The sequence below is a fragment of the Saccoglossus kowalevskii genome, chromosome 8 (genome assembly GCF_978046115.1).
Source record: "Saccoglossus kowalevskii chromosome 8, keSacKowa6.1, whole genome shotgun sequence".
Lineage (NCBI taxonomy): Eukaryota > Metazoa > Hemichordata > Enteropneusta > Harrimaniidae > Saccoglossus > Saccoglossus kowalevskii.
Window position 1 is genome coordinate 5,275,069 of NC_140648.1, and position 17,788 is coordinate 5,292,856.

Genomic DNA, 17,788 nt, shown 5'->3' on the forward strand with positions numbered 1-17,788 from the left:
CGAAATCTCCTGCATTCACTACAACAGTATTAGTTTACTCTTTTATCATTGGTCTAGGAGGTTCTCAAATATCCTCTCTCACAGAAACCTAAGAGGGCGCTATAAAAACAATTTCTTATAAATTGAGCGGGACTCAAAGATTCAAATAGTTAAAATGATCAATCATCTTATCTAAACATTCACGCTTTCGAAACGGATTTGTGAGTATTGATAAATTGGTGATTATACATGTACTGTGATTTGAAGATTTAGTTTGTACTTACTATAAATACTAGTTTCGTACTTTTGCCAGCCACGGTATGTTCTGGCAAAACTTGTGTCGTGTGTTCGGGATCGTGATGTCAGCTGGACTGATCTCAGAGATGATTTACCAGGTATATAAAAGCACAACTAAGCAGAAGAAAGAAAGTCGTCTAGATCTTTTTCACCGAGTTTTGTTTTTCCCAGATAAAGTAGTGGCTTGCAAAGCACATTTCCGTGGAAGAGATGGTTGCAAAAACGTGAACTGTCATTTTTCGCACAGTGACACAAGTCTTAGTGAGCTGTTGAAATACATAACAAATGCAAAGAGAAGTCTCGATGTCTGCGTCTTCAGTATCTGCTGTCATGAGTTGGCTGATGTGTTGGTCGAGTCTCATGAACGCGGAGTGATCGTCAGAGTGGTTACTGACGGTGAACAGACTGGAGCTACTGGATCTCAGATTGGGAAATTCAGAAGTAAAGGTGTGTGATGAATCATGGGTGATTTCAATCTGACTTTTTGGTGATCTAGCTGCAAATATGGTCGTACAATTATTTTATTGCTATACAGTGCACAGAAACCTGTACCTGAGATTATAAATGCATTTTGTATAAATATTTGTAAATTTGCCTGTACTGTGTGCATATGCCTTCAATTATTTTTGAATGTACTGGCTGCAATCACCCACTTATTCAAATTAAAGTCTTTGCTGATTGATGACACTGAACTATCTCATTACAGTGAGTACAAAATATTTACATACACCTAACTCCCACACCTAGTTGTAAAATGGGATCTTAATAATGAAATCCTCATTCCCCATCATCCAATCCTTTTCTAGATTTCAAATGGATCAAACCTTATATTGTTGACATTAACTGTTTTCTTAAATGATGCTGCAGTCTCTCACAATATTCACTATATTATCTGCATAACATAATTTCTCTCTGTGTGTTTCTCTTCAGGTATTCAAGTTCGTCACGACAACTCTTCCTTCTTGATGCATCATAAGTATGTTATCATTGATGGAGAAATTCTCATAAATGGATCATTTAACTGGACAAGAAGTGCTGTCACTGGTAACCATGAGAATGTTGTCATAACTAATAATACAGAACTGCTGAAACCATTCGAGGAGGAATTTGAGAATCTCTGGGAGCTGTATGAACCGTCTAAGCATCTAAAATAGTCAGATCAAAACTAATGTTCATACAGCATGATAATAATACAACACATCATATAGGGTCCTTTTTTGCTTTGAAGAATTGGTCCAGCATGCAATTAATTAGAAGAGTCATGTGACCTCATTCTATTTTGACCATAAAATCAGTTTACAAATCTAGAAACTATTTCTTGAAACACACTATTTTATTTATTCATTCAGATTTATGCAAACATCACATACAATATAAGGTCATTTGGCAAAAAAAGTTTGAAATTTGGTCCTAGAATTCCAAATAACCATGGCATCATCTCAAAGTGACTGACAATACTTATGTTGATGTCATTTTTGAACCGTCAATCAAATTTACATTAAATAATCGACACCAAATAATAGTGACTACCTCCATTCCTACTTTAAAATCTGTATTAGAAGCTATATTCCTAATGAAAACCACACTCATTCTTTTTGAACATTTGAGAACCATTACTCATATGTGTAATTCCTCTAATAGAAGCCACATCCCCTCTGTTGCATCATAATAATAGAAGCTGCGGCTTTGAATAAAGATTTTATATTTGTCCTTATTGGTGGGAATTTTTGTGATGGTCTAGGCTAAGCATATTGATACGAGTTTAGTAAAATCATAATTCACATCATGAGCAATAGATAAGAGAATTAAAATGATCACTAATTTTTTGTATTGAGAGAAAACCATACAGCTAACAAGAAATTTATTTTTGATGCATCATATATTTGATATCTTTACATGTATATTGAAATATTTTTTTTTTATAAAATATTTTGAAATTTCAAGTACAATGTACCATTGCACATTCCATGAATAAAACTCATTAAACTCAAAAGGGAACATGTACATTATAAGCTATTTACCGGTATCTATGTTAACAGGTTCTATGTTCTATGTTAACAGAGTTGTCGTGACGAACTTGAATACCTGGAGAGAAACACACAGAGAGAAATTATGTTATGCGGATAATATGTAGTCCTGAATGAGGACTTTTAGAATCTGCACATCTGACATAATTTATGGGACATGACTAGGACAGCTCAATGTTAATACAATAACAAGTCACAATGGTACACTTTTTTTTTTTTAACGCAAGATTAGCAATCAGAAAGTAATGAACAAATTGTCATTGGCAGTAAGTTTATTTCAACTAATACAGCTCATTTGACAAACATAAAAAAACACACACACAAATTATGTAGACAGGTTTAAGTACTTTCATCAATTCAGCATTATTACTTACAATATATCAACCAATTTCCAAGTTACATTTTAAAATAAAGTTCTGATAATAGTAATAAATGGTTATTATTAGATTCCATATGCATTGCTTATCACGAGGTTTGAAACTGTTTTTTATGGTCCAGGACGGCTAGTTGTGCCTTAATGACTAATAGTTGTTCACTCCAAGATCACAACTAGTTTAAAAAATGACTGGTAATTAATTGTTCATTTCAAGACCATAATTATATCTTATCAATTCTACAAAAATAAGTATTTGAAGCCTCATTTTTTTTTAAAAGTAATGCGCATTAAAAACATAATTCTGAACATATTCTGATGGTGCAACCCATTTGTGTGGTGCAACCAAAACCGGAACCATATTTGTGGTGCAACCAAAACAGGAACCCATTTGTGTGGTGCAACCAAAACAAGAACCATTTTGTGTGGTGCAACCAAAACAGGAACCATTTTGTGTGGTGCAACCAAAACAGGAACCCATTTGTGTGGTGCAACCAAAACAGGAACCCATTTCTGTGGTGCAACCAAAATAGGAACCCATTTCTGTGGTGCAACCAAAACAGGAACCCATTTGTGCGGTGCAACCAAAACAGGAACCCATTTGTGCGGTGCAACCAAAACAGGAACCCATTTGTATGGTGCAACCAAAACAGGAACCCATTTGTGTGGTGCAACCAAAACAGGAACCCATTTATGTGGTGCAACCAAAACACTAACAGGAACCCATTTGTGTGGTGCAACCAAAACATTAACAGGAACCCATTTGTGTGGTGCAACCAAAACAGGAACCCATTTGTATGGTGCAACCAAAACAAGAACCATTTTGTGTGGTGCAACCAAAACAGGAACCCATTTGCAACCAAAACAAGAGCCCATTTTGAGTGGTGCAACCAAAACAAGAACCCAGTTTGAGTGGTGCAACCAAAACAAGAACCCATTTTGGGTGGTGCAACCAAAACAAGAACCCATTTTGTGTGGTGCAACCAAACAAGAACCCATTTTGGGTGGCACAACCAAGACAAGAACCCATTTGTGTGGTGCAGCCAAGACATGTACCAGTTTAGGTTAAGAAACCAAAGTAGGAACACATTTGGCTGGTGTGCAGCCAAAACTTGATTGAAATTGGCGACAGATATTTCTGAGTTTTTATGTGATAAAGACACATTACCTTAGCCTAAAGATGTGTATGAACCACATAGAAAAGCATCCTTAACTCATTCCATATGGACATCGCATAGAAAAGCACCCTTAACTCATTCCATATGAACATCACACCAATATTGCACATTTAAAACTTGTAAAAAAAATATACAAATGTCAAATTTAAAAGCTCCCACTTTCATACAATTGACATATCAATTAAAAATAATAGTCATAATTACCTTGAACAAGAAATTTGTTTCAATTACAAAATTTGAACACCAATACAAAAACATGATTTAACAAAGTGATCAAATTTAGTAAACACAATTCATAACATTGATTAAAAAGTCTTTGTATATAATGTCAACATTCACCTAGGGGATCCACCTGCTATTACCATTAACCTAGGGGATCCACCTTCTATTATTGTACATGCTATTACCATTCACTTAAAGGGGCACTTGCAGTTAAGCCTAATCTTACAAAAAATTTTACTTTCTGGATTAAAATTACAATGGATAACAAAAGATAGATTAACTTTGTAAACAACATAAACAATAGTGTCCCATGATTCTTTGGTGCAATCCCTGGGCTTGGAAGTTTCCCGTTTAAGGGAGTCACCTGCTATTATTGTACATGCTATTACCATTCACCTAAGGGAACCACTTGCTATTATCATTTACCTAAGGGGCCCACCTACTAATACTGTACATATTTTAGAAGACAGCGGAGAATTGGAGATTTGCTTAGGAATGGCAGCAAATTGAGGGAACCATCTATTACTGTACATATATTCACCATCTAGTTTTATTTTACATCAATAAGATCGCATTCATCTCAAGCATTTATTGTGGCAGTGAACACCAGAATAGAATGATAGAACTAAAAAGACATTGATGCTCAACATTCCCAATAATGCATGCTGAAAAAAAGTGTTAATTTAATGTGATAGTGCACATAAGAATATATTAATACTAGCAAGCAGCTACATAACCTGAACAGCATTACGGATACACAAATATTTAAGAAAAACAACAAAATTCAGCAACACATGCTTAAAAAATTATTTAAAAAAAAACAGCCTGGCTTCATCTCAGCCTCAGAATGAAATCACAATTTATCAGCCTCATGAGGGCGGTATCAGCAGAAAGAAAAAACAACATCAGCCTCTTGAAAGGGATATCAGCAGAAAGTAAGACGAGATGAAGATGTATGAATACATAGAAACAGCAGTGTTACTTCAAAACAAACTAGGTGCATATTGGAGCAACTATATAAAAGTGTGTGAATTACTGAGGGGTTACCAGGGTTACGTATGCAACATACGTATTTCACAATACCTTAAAATGAAGAAACATATTTGAACACTGTTGTAGCAACAATTCTCATTACTTATGGACAGTCTTCTGTTGAGAAATTAATTGCAGGTGATTAAATATTTTTACAAATTTCTTAGTTTGTGTCACTTATCTGGTAGTAGGTATTGGAAAGTAAATCAGTAACAAGAGGGTATTGGGAGTGAAATGAGACAATAGATCTAATGCTCAACCCCTATATATCACATATCCCTGTATTTCTGGGTATTATTGTCTTATAATGACAATTTGTTAACTCAATTTTTGTCATGTTGAATTAAATGACAATTCTGTTTCTTGAAATTGAGAAATTCCAGTTGATAAAGTTTGTACACTCAGAAGGTACCAGAATGTGCGACTTTTTTGGGGGTCATCTCTAAATTGTGTTAAATGATTGATGAACAATGAATATGTTTTCTGAATTGCCTACTTGGATGAGAGTGTATATTGGACATGGACATCAACACAATATATCATCCAAATATGTAAATATTAACAAATGGGGAAAAAACTAATTTTGGTAAGTTTAACTCAAGACAATTCAGAAAATGTATGTGAATTTATATTTAAATTTATGTTACTATAACAGTAATTACTCCTTCTGCCACCTGGGCACTGACTAGTATATAGGGCAGCACAGCTTAGCTAAAATGGCAATTTTACTAAAATTTAACTTCTGCTTCTCACGCTTCCTCTTCACTTGAAAAATAAGACAGATCTCCGAGTGATTCCATTGACACAACCACACCTTTGTGGAAGAAGTCTGAGGCGTAGACAAAGCCAGGTCCCCGTCAGATTTGTTTATAGCCTTCCTTGGCAGCCCTGCATGTCTTCCATTCCACCACACAAAAACACATAGCACCAGCCGTGCCACTAACAACCAGTATAAGTAACTGCCAATGTAATAGCACATATGTACTGTAGAAAAACGCTGCGGCTGCCGCAATGGACTGAAAATAATTAGAACAAAAAATATGATATAGTAAACAAGCAACTTATCAGTCAAGACAGAAAACAGCTCCCCTGTTATATTTGTTTATTTACATAATTCATATTTTAACAGCATTATTGATACCAGGACTGATAGTTTTCAAAAAGTATTACCATTTTCTACCAAAAATGACAAAAAGATTGACTAAAATAACAGAATTGAAATTATTGTCACAAAATGAACAAATCTGATAACTACGATATATCATGAATAACAAATTGATGTTGGACATCAGACATTCAGTCATATAACAAGCTCAATGGACAATGTTGTGTGAAACCAAGTCCTTAAAAACAAATAAGTCAGGAAATAAATCAAACTACCAGAATCTTGTTTTGGGTTACAAACACACCAGTGGAGAAAAGAAACTTAAGACTGGATCTCATGTACGGCCCCTGAAGGTCACTCATCATGGTACTTTTACAGTTGACTTGTACCTTCCAGTACTACCGGTACACCTCAATTTATGTCATGCTAAACAACATTCACTTTAATGGAAAAATAATTGTGAAATTCCCATTGATAGGAAAGTACCAGGATGTGTGACCTTTAAGGGTCGTAGGTGATGCAATATACCTATTTACTGACCTGCATGAATTTGTAGAGTGCAAATGCAGGGGCACTATCTTCTGGAAACATAAAACCCAGAATTGAATATATTTGGGTATTAAAACAGCTGTCACCAAAACCCAACATAAATGCACACAATAATGCTAAGTATTCGCTGAAAAAAAGAAGGAAAATGACTTATGAATAACAAAATATTTTTAGTCATTGATTTTTACAGATGAGTGAAACACTGACATGCTAATCTGTGCACTCACTGGGTGATAGAGGAAAATCACAGAGTTATATAACAGAGAGCATTTCACTGAGCATCTTGAAGTATGACTCTGCAATCCATGTGACTGCAACATTGCATCATGGGAAATGATTGTCTGCCAAGAAAAGACATTGTCACTAACAGTTTGGATTAAAACATTAAAAACCTGTACCTGACATTTATTTTGAAGACTTGCATGGCTGTTCAAAACTCGTCTTTTTATCAAGAATTTTGCTTAAATCTAGCCCAACTATTACTGGTGACTAATAAGGATATCTATATTTTATCTATATTGTCAGCAAAAAGATAATTTTTATACAATTTATGTTTTCAGCTTGTTCTGTTCATATCTGTGAATTCAAATTTAACAAAAATGTATAACAAAAAGAAATACTGGTACTTACTTGGGGATAATATATGCTTGCATGTGTTCTGAAGGCCCCATGGGAGTGTCAGCAGGTAGATTGAGAAATATTAAGTAAAAACACAGTGTGTGTACGAGATAGCCCATTAAAACAACAGGGTCACGCCCATGTACGACAGTACGTCTTCCAAGCAAACCAAATGCAGCACCACCTGAAACATTAATATTGTTAATGTGGAGAGCACAAACTCGTGTTTTTATCAGCTGATTGATTTCCATTCACTTTCACTCAGCAATGTAAATTACATTACGGGGTTATATTAAGCCAACCAATAACAAAATTCGGCCATATTTGACGTTTTTATGTGGAAAAATCCCTTGCATACGAACACCTAATTACACGAAGAACATAGAACACTTTCCTGGGGTATTTTAAAACCGAAATTGTCACCTGACTGTAAGGCCATCACTGATTGGCTGCTGAGCTGGAATGACAATTTGTGGTTTAAAATACCCCAGGAAAGTGTTCTATGTTCTTCGTGTAATTAGGTGTTCTTATTTAAGGGATTTTTCCACACAATAACGACGAATTAGACTGAATTTTGTTATCGGCTGGCTTATCCCAATATATCGTATTTCTGTGAAAGATTGGTATTTTTGTCCTGATTTGTAGGAATCTGAAAAACGCATTTCACAACTTGTCTCTTATTTAGTTTTATGCTGCATTCAAGATGGCGGCCCCCCATATAGTAAATATCGTATTTATTTTATTACCACGTGTGCATCAGCTGACTGTGGCTATGAGACATACGATGCTCTAACAACATTTACACTCTCTTCAATAAAAAAAATAAATTATAGGTCATACCAAATATTTCACCAACACCGATAAGTATTCCACACAATCCAATGTAACTTTTTGCTTCTGGACCCCAATAAGTTGTGTTACCAACACAGGTACCATACACCCCACTGAAGAATGTCAACTCAAAACCTGGAGAGGAAAGATTTTAGGAATATTATAATATTCACAAATGATGTGAGTTTTCAGGAGATATATAATTTTGGGTTTGTTTAAAGACCTTTGCAGAGTGCCTATTCAAATCCAGAGTGCTAACTGACTGTCTGCTAAAGTGGGAAGACTGTGTATGGTATTACAGAAAGTCTTCTTTCATATAAACATATAACAAAGGGTAGTTTAGCTACAATCACTAAGGAACTTATATTTTTTTCTACTCTGCCCCGCAGTCCCTCCCTGATTGTGTCTGCCCTCAAGAAAATTTTTACATGTGAACATAATAATTATATAAATTTAGCATACCATCAGTACTCTTAGTGGTAAATTGCTTTCAAGGTTTCAACAGTGAATCATGCTAGTTTGAGGGATTTCTGGTAAGAGACTGCTGATTATTAATATAATGAACATTTTTCTTCAAAATATGGGTTTAATAAAAGATGGCATACCTGTATATGCAAAACATACAGAAAGAAGCAAAATTTCTTTTGTCTTCAGCAGTTGAAAAGATCGTTCTGTAAATGTAAAAATACCATATATATAGAAAACTTGAAATAAAGCATGATAATGGAAAAAAAATTAAAAAAAACATTTTACAAGCACAATCAGCAGACATTTAACACATTAAGACAGCTAAGGTGGAATACTTTATTTTCGCTGGGGGAATGATTCAGTGAAAATGAAATCTAGCGAATATACCTTTTATATTTTACATTCAACTCGTCAAAAATCAGTGAAAATAAATTCCATACAATACACCCAAAAAGTCTATTCAGCGAAAATTAATTTCAGCTAAAATAAAGTATTTTACAGTATTACAAATTGATTTGTCAATATGACAGAATAGCACATTATAGTAATTTGGTCTAAAATTCACAAACCCATTATTTAAAATAACAGAATTTTGAAAATGTTTTGATGTGAAAGACTCAAAATTTAGGATCTCTAGTTGCTAGGCTACAAGACATGCAGGCATCAAGATTTTGCACATGGTTTTTATGACATCAGCCTTATTATATAACATGTTGGTTACTGAGGTCATTCAGGCCAAACTGTCTTTGAAAGAAAAGCACTATTATTTATTCAAGCACACCGATGAAAGAGGACAAATAACAGAAATCATGATATTTTGGTATGATCGTATCCATACATATATTAGTATAAAGTATGTCAAAGCCATGCCCGCAATACCCATGGACATCTACTAGTGAAAGACATTTGTTTCTTATTGGTCAGTAGCATAGCAACTAGGGAAATCAAAAATACATGTAACTGTGACAATGGTTACTATGGTAATTATTTGTTTTTCAAAAAAAAATATATTTGCCTAAAACTTTACAAAAAAAAAATATTCACTAATAAATCAAGACAATATTGGTGGTATATCACATGACACACTGATACAAGTACACATGTTCACAAGCGGTATTACAAGTTTACATGTACATACCAAATCTAGCTAATAGATCATATGCATGTTGAGTGCCTGTCACAAAAAATTGTCAAAAAATAAAAGGAGAATTGAGGTCATTACAAAATCCCATTGTAAATTAAGCCACTGACATTAAAGTAAATTTTAAGACAGTAATGTAGATCTAGAGAAATACATATAGTGGAGAAAAAAACCTATTTCAACAAAACAACATTACTTGCAACCCAAAATATGCATTATTTGCAAGTAAAACCTGAATGAACCTAGTAATTTTGGAGTCATTATTTTCAGTAAAGGGTCACTCAAATATCAGAAATGCTATTATACAAAAATAAATTCATCAGTAGTAACTACCAGTAGTTACACTTATCCAACTATATTGATGACATCAACGTGAGATTTCAAAGCAGCAAGACAAAAAAGCTATGAAAGCTCTGCTCTCAGCTAAACACTCTTCAACATAGATGCTGAAATACTTATTAAACTACTTAATGCTATTATAAAACCCATTTTCTTATATAAAGTCACTGCACATTACACATGGATTACTAATATTGAAGGCAATGTCCATGAACAAACAAAGTCGTTCACTGCCAAATCAGCTGTAGCTACACACATAGAGCTCCATTCTACATACATATATTTGTAGCATACATATACACCTAAATTACACTAATAAAATAACACTAAATAATAATGAATTACAATAAAAATAAGCACTGCCTGTGTGTGTATTAATGCCAACAGAATAAGGTTTGCAACATTTTACCAACTCCAAAAAAAAGTTATTGTGAAAACAAATCCTAAATTTGAAAACCATTCCATTTTCAACAATTTACAACTATTTTGTTGAGTAAATAAGCGAAACCGATGATGGGTGGAAAGGAAAAATTTACAATGGAGTTAAGACTTGAAACAAGAAAAACAAAAGATATAAATCAGATTAACCCCTGTCCTCCTACCTTTGATGATCTAAACAACTTAGGGTGTGCCATTTAATAAAATAATAATAATATTTTATGTATAGAAATTCATCTCGGCCCTCACCTTCGGCTCACTGAAAATATCACCTTAATGTTTATATTAACATTAGGATGAACATTTGCTTGCTGATGCTAACTTGTATCCTATTACTGTTAAAAAAAGATTATTTTCACTATTTTTTTTTTTTTGCCATATACCCAGGTGCTGGAACATCACCCAAAGGGTGATCTCTTGGGATGGGTGATGTTTCAGAGAAATACAGTAAAAGAAATAAAGTGGCACTGTGCATTTTATGGAGTATGAATTTATTTCATATAAATATTTATAAATGTTTCATAATTCAAAAGATGATAGAAAACCAATAGACCGATAACCATGTGTTCAAGATGCCAATGAAGAAAACACATAGGTAGTTAATGAGTGTTACTAAATTGCCAATGAAAGCATTTTCTGCAGATTTAAATGAAGCATGAGGAAAAAATAATGGACTTGCTAAGGAAGTGAAAACATCTAAACACGGAAGAATTGATAGACACACAGACAGAATGAGATGCCAAGGACATGTACAAATACAATGACAGTTACATACAAGTCATAAGGTATTCATTCATTTTTCTAAATTTAGTATATAAAAGCCTTAATGACATAAAATTTAAATAAATGTCTAATTTACAATAAAATATATATATATCACTGCACCACTGCAAACATCAAATGAACCAACACTAAACCCAACATATCGGTACATAGGATTGCATTTATAATAAAAAAAAAAATTACTGCACAGAATTACAAGCAAATATGGTTATCATGAGTCACAATTAAACATACCCGGTATTGTACAAAGATGATGTACTTACTGATTGCCTGAAGAGGTCCCCTCTGTGTTTCCTCTCCACTGAAAAACATTTTAAATAATTGGTGAGAATACATTTTAGTATTTATTTATTTAATATTTATTTTATGCAATCAGTATTCAAAATACTCTCACAATTAATTAAGACTTGCTACACCAAAACAAACACATACCAGTAACTCTGAATATAATTTCTCATGATTTTCTTGCATTTATGTATTCAAAATTTTGCTGATACTAGAAAATAGTATGTAATGATATGTACAGCATGCTCAGTGAGGAAAGTCACTAAAAAAGATTGTGGCACATGCGACACTATAGTCAGGTATAAAAGCTAAGTTGATGACTACTAGCAGAGACATTGCCATGATGATTGAATCACATTGATGGCACTTACCTGACATTAATATTCAATAAATCTTCTGTGTCAGTTGTACGTTTACTCCTCAATAACAAGAATAATAAAATACCAATAGCAGCCAATACTAGCAACACTACATACACAGTAATACGAGTTTCATCTAAGACAAAAGAACATTGGGAAACTATTACAGTCTTGCCCTTTTTACAAGAGGGCAGGCAATGAACACACCTAACGTCATGAGGTGGGATGAGACAGTTGAAAATATTAGGGTGTAAAATATCAGTACTCGTGCAAATGCTAAAAGAATCATGTAAATAAACAATTTGAGATTTCTTAGACCAAATGGATATCTATTGGAGGTATGTGAAATTTGAGGTTTTGATACAAAGTGAACAAATTTAATAAGACAAACCATGCATGTAACAGAACTGCATTTGTCTCACCAAATATTCATACGCATGCTGGGGGTAATATTTGTTCTCTTACCATGTTACAATGGTCTGGAGAATGTAAACAGATATATTTTTAATGTTTTCCTTTATGTATTTTACTCTTTTTTACTGTTGCTGTTCTGGATTTTTTTTCATAAATCTTAATTAACACGTTTGAAAAAAGTTAAAACTATTTTTTCCAAAAAAAAATAACAAGAATTGAAAACATTGTAATGAAAATAAAAAATCACTTTTTATAAAAAATGACAAAAAATAAAATACCAAATTAGAGTCTTGAAGATACCATCACAAAATGAACCAAAAGTAAAAATTAAGCCCACAAGGTCAAACATATTTTTATGATATCTCAAAATATATGCATGTGTGACAGTCCAGATTTAATACTGATGCATAAAATGTGACAGTTTGGAATAGATTACATGCAAACTTTTTGCATACTTGAGCTCACAAAGAACCAGTGACAGACGACAGACATTTGCCAAATTATTTCAACTCAAAATAATCCCTTTGTTTTACCAATGTCAATGTATTCAAGATTTTTGGGAAACAATGTATATGCTTTGTTGGGGCAAGCTTGGCCTGAGGGCATTCCTGAACGCACAACAAATCCTTCTCGGAAATGAAAATTTAACATGTTTAGTCAACTTTTTCTTTCTTGTATTTACTCGTGTAGACATAAAAACCAAATTTCCTGGAGTACTTCATTGCTTTCCGATGGAATAGATTGACTTCTCATAATAAGAAATAAGGAAATTTTTTGAAAAATGTTTCCTAGTCCGCTTCACAACATGCAGATTAAATGCAATTTGTAATGTACAATCCAAGTATGTAAGGTTTTAGTGCAAACTCCAACAAAAATTTATAAATACAAAGAAAAACTATAAAGTGCCCTGAACTTTTGAAAAGGAAAAAAACTGTTTTTATTACTGAGTATTCAGTTCAAAAGTTTGAACTTGTAATTTCAATCTTTGACTTATGTAGCCTAAAGTCTGAAATAACTCTTAAATTATTGCATTTTGCATCCAATTAAAATATGTGTGTTTTTTAGATAAACCTACATGTACAGTCACTAAATCCCTAGCCAATGACTGGATTGTATTTTTTCTGGATAATATCTGTGTGAGTTACGTTGCTTTGATTGCTTGTCAATACTCATATGAATATATAATCGTCTAAAGTAAAGTAATTCTCTCAGCGCAACAAAGGTGTACCCTTCATTTTTATAAATATTTATAAATTTTACAATTCAAATTTCTCTTTGCTGACTGAATAACATTAGAATGTTTTCAAATGATGTAATTGCGCACTGTGCTAGTTGACTGGTTGGATTCAACTGTCATTAAAATTTATTAATATTTATAAAGATGAAGGAAATACATTTGTTGCGCTGAGAGTATATTTACTGTGATTTTGAATTTTGTCAGACATTTTATTATAACTTTTTGTATGAAAGATGGGTGTTTGTCTTTACTTTGGTCAATAGTGTACCATTTCAGAGTGCAACAATCCTTACCTGTAATTCTACTTTCTCCTTTAAATTTAAAATATACAAACAAATTTCCAAATAAAAGACTACATTGCAACAATGCCCAGAATATACCACTATTGCGACCAATTGTTTCTGTGTCTGAGTTGATTGTTAAGAAATTCCCCTGCGCAGTCCAAATTACTGAAAAACAAAGGCAAGTAAAAATTAATGAAATAGCAAAAATAAAACAATAGAATTGTTAATAATGATTCTGGTGCCGTTGACGGTGTACGCGTGCTAGCTGTCAAACAAATCATCAAGTGAAAACATATATGTGCCAGTAAAAGTAAAAGGATGACACACTAAAAATAAAAGTGAACCCACCAGCCGCCTTTCAATTTAAACAGTATGTGATTATGGCACAAGCATTAATGTTGCAAGAGTAAGATTTGTCAAGTACAATTTCAAGTTAAATAATATCAGATGTGTATATATCATAAATTAGCATAAATAGTTATGAAAAATATAAAAAAATATGAAAACTGTACTGGTCCAATATACCAAGAGTGATGGCATCATTTTAATAACATACATCACAACTATCTGTACCGTGAAAACCTATTTATATACATTAACTATGTATTTATAAAAGTATTTTCAGAACCTTCCATCTCTGATTTCACTTATTGAATCATGCTAATTTGTGTCAGTAACGTACCTGTAATATCACAGTTTGTAATTTAACATACTGTAAAATACTTTATTTTCGCTTGGAACTTATTTTCGCTGAAGGAATGATTCAGTGAAATTAAAATCCAGGGAATATACTTTTTTTCCAATATTTTTTATTCAACTCATCGAAAAATCAGTGAAAATAAATTCCATACAAAATACCCCAAAAAGTCTTTCCAGCGAAAATTAATTCCAACTAAAATAAAGTATTTTACAGAATGTACAGTGTTTTTTTCTAAAAACAGAAGCAGCTTACCTGCAGCACCTATACCGACTAGAACTGAAGTCAAATAAAGTGCCCAGACAGTGGGTTGAATAAAACTGCCAATAAAGAGTGCATACATCACTCCCCCAGCTAACATGGATTTTTTGGGTCCAATGACCGACACTACAGAGGGTGCTACCCAGTTTGAAGCAGCAAAGACTGAGTAAATGATTGCCAGACTTGTATAACCACTGCCACGAAATGTGGTATCAGTTTTGTTGTGGTATTCTGTGTTGTAGCTTTTCAAAACTGTTTCCTGCAAAAGATAAAATATTGGAGAATCAGATTAGTGAACAGAATTTGAAAACACTGGAATTTACACAATGTGCATTTGGTACATCACTCTAAAATATGTACCAGTCAACTGTGAACAAAATATATTGACTTTCATTTTCATTTTTTAGGCAGGAAGTCACAGCAACTCAGAATGTAGTCCCCTCACTAGTTTTGTCACCTGTCCCCAAGTTATTGGATCGTTAACATTCCTGGCAGCTAGTAGTTTACATATCTCTAACTAATTCAGAATTACCGGTACAAGTTGTTTTGATACAAAACTCTTCCATTATTGCACTAAAACTACCAGCATTAATAAGGCTAATGCTGTGTTAACAAAATTCAATTCTAAAAATAAGCAGTCTACCAGTATGTACAAAATGCCACTTGATCGCATTAAATACCATCAACATGTGGCTGTAGGCTGTGGCATATCACACCCTTGCATACCATCATCTTATTAATCCAATAATATTAAATACATGGAGTGATAATTACATGTATGTATTTTAGTTATTTATGTATTTTCTTTTGTCTCGTGTGTGAACTTGTGTTTTATTATATTTAATGTCTTTTGACAACAGATAATGTAACAAAATATATTATTTAGTGTCAAATAAAATATACTATACTATACTAAAAAGTATTCCAACGAGTGTGAAGACAGTATACGGCTCTTTTCGTTTCACTGTAATTGCAGGTTTCTGTCATTTCAAAATAAATCATGGAACTATAGTTCCATGGGGCTATAATTAAACACGGTTACTAGTTACTAGAGGACTGTGCTTAAATTATAGATTATAATAATAATAATAACTTATTATATTACACTACTAAAAACCTTCAGAGGGTTTTTGTATGGTAAGGAACATAAATACATACAATACATAAGAGATAATACACAATTCCATGAATGAACGAATTTATTCGAGGTCAATGAAATATACATATCGTAAAAAATTAGATGAGTTTTAATAGAAATAACGTATGCTTTAAAATGATTTATTTTGTATGAATAACAACCCGAAGTGGTCCGTGTTATTGTATAGTCGGTTAGAAGGCGTCCATGTTAATTATGAGTACATGTATTTCAATGAGTGATCAACAACACAAGACAATGGGCCATCGTGACCCTCGGCCATGACCGTAGTTGATAATACGTTCAGACACAACGTAGAATCGATATATCAACTCTATTAGTATTAATGTATATCAAGTAAACACTTACCGATATCATCGAAGACGTTTGAAAAGCAGTGAATAAAAACATAAACGCAAAGCCGAGAATTATAACGTTCACCAATCTAAAATCTACGTCCGCCATGTTGATGTTGATGTAAGTCACGTGACACCCGTGCAATTCAGGGTCATTGGTCACGGTGATTGATGTTCGTTCCAACATTATTATCAGGAAAAAATGTGTCACCCAATATTTTTTTCACAAAAAAGAATGCGAAATATAGGGAAAATTGCATTACAAAAATGTGCACTGGTTTCTATGGTGAAAGTATTTTTTTTCATTGTACATATGTGAAGTAACGACATGCTCAGTAGTCAGTGGGGGGAAATTAAATCTTAGTTTGTTTGTTTTTATTGTATTATATTTTCTTATTTTTTAAATATGTATTTATATCTTATTCCATTTTATTTTAATGTATTTAATGATAATTTATGACAAATATGAGTACTCTTCTCACTTTGTTCATTGTGCACAGAAAGGGATATATATCACCGAATGGTAAAACAATGAAATTATCATTGTGATGCCTTATTATCATTATAATGATGTTAATACTATAAGAGCCTCTTTATACTATTTTTAACATAACAAACTCGTCACACTTTTTCAACAACAAACGCGAGAATCTGTTTGACAAATTCTTATCCATAAAATACGTCGGTCCGGCCTGCTGATGTGGGTATATACTGTAGTTGAAATACTCTTCTTTTTTAGTTGACATTTGAATATTGTAATTTATTTATTTATTGTAATTCAAAACCCGTGGACCCAAAGATACAGATTGCATGAACAAATAATAATTTTAAAACATGTACCAAAATCACACAAGGTTTTTGTAAATTTCATATTTTAGTTTTAAGGAATGATATAGACAAGCTGCCATGTAGTATGTGACTGTCAACCGTCATCATCAATTCTATGAATTTATTATATGATGGCAAATTGAATGTAAAATATCATCTTGGGATGTATTTTTCCTAAGATCCTCAAACTACGGACAAAAAACTAAAAATAAATTATACTCATCTTCAATTTTAGAATAAGTACATAAAGGACAGATTCGTTCACTCCTTTCAATATATTTTTTTTCTAATTACTAGTATATGAGCAACGAAAACGCGATAACATACACCTTTGAGTGGGTTTCTAGTTTATCCGTAGTTGAAATATAACTATACCAATCCAATTATATTTATCTATTTTATACAAGGATCTAAAGAACTGAGTCAATATTTGAGACGTCTTGTGCATCCCAAATTTCTGTTGCAAAAACAATGGAACGTTTATAGGCTTAACGTTGGATTTAGATCGTGTTATAATCCAAATCCCCTAGAAAGAGTTGTAAGCACAAATTT

At 32.9% G+C, this 17,788-nt stretch overlaps 2 protein-coding genes across 2 annotated transcripts; one reads left to right on the forward strand and one right to left on the reverse strand.

Moving 5' to 3' along the window:
- The first annotated feature begins 299 nt into the window (after positions 1 to 299).
- Positions 300 to 1,430, forward strand: LOC100369067 (uncharacterized). Its single transcript, XM_002732084.4, has 2 exons — positions 300 to 723; positions 1,207 to 1,430. Exons 1-2 carry the CDS (start codon positions 300 to 302, stop codon positions 1,428 to 1,430), a joined length of 648 nt encoding a protein of 215 aa, XP_002732130.2.
- Positions 1,431 to 2,557: 1,127 nt separating this feature from the next.
- On the reverse strand, positions 2,558 to 16,522 carry LOC100369212 (UNC93-like protein MFSD11). The gene is made up of 10 exons (XM_002732085.4): positions 16,422 to 16,522; positions 14,912 to 15,176; positions 13,969 to 14,124; positions 12,037 to 12,160; positions 11,644 to 11,681; positions 8,817 to 8,882; positions 8,221 to 8,346; positions 7,393 to 7,564; positions 6,754 to 6,889; positions 2,558 to 6,124 (listed from the first exon to the last, which is right to left on the reverse strand). The coding sequence occupies exons 1-10, from the start codon at positions 16,515 to 16,517 to the stop codon at positions 5,966 to 5,968; spliced, it is 1,338 nt and encodes a 445-aa protein (XP_002732131.2). The 5' UTR covers positions 16,518 to 16,522; the 3' UTR covers positions 2,558 to 5,965.
- Between the last annotated feature and the right edge of the window lie 1,266 nt (positions 16,523 to 17,788).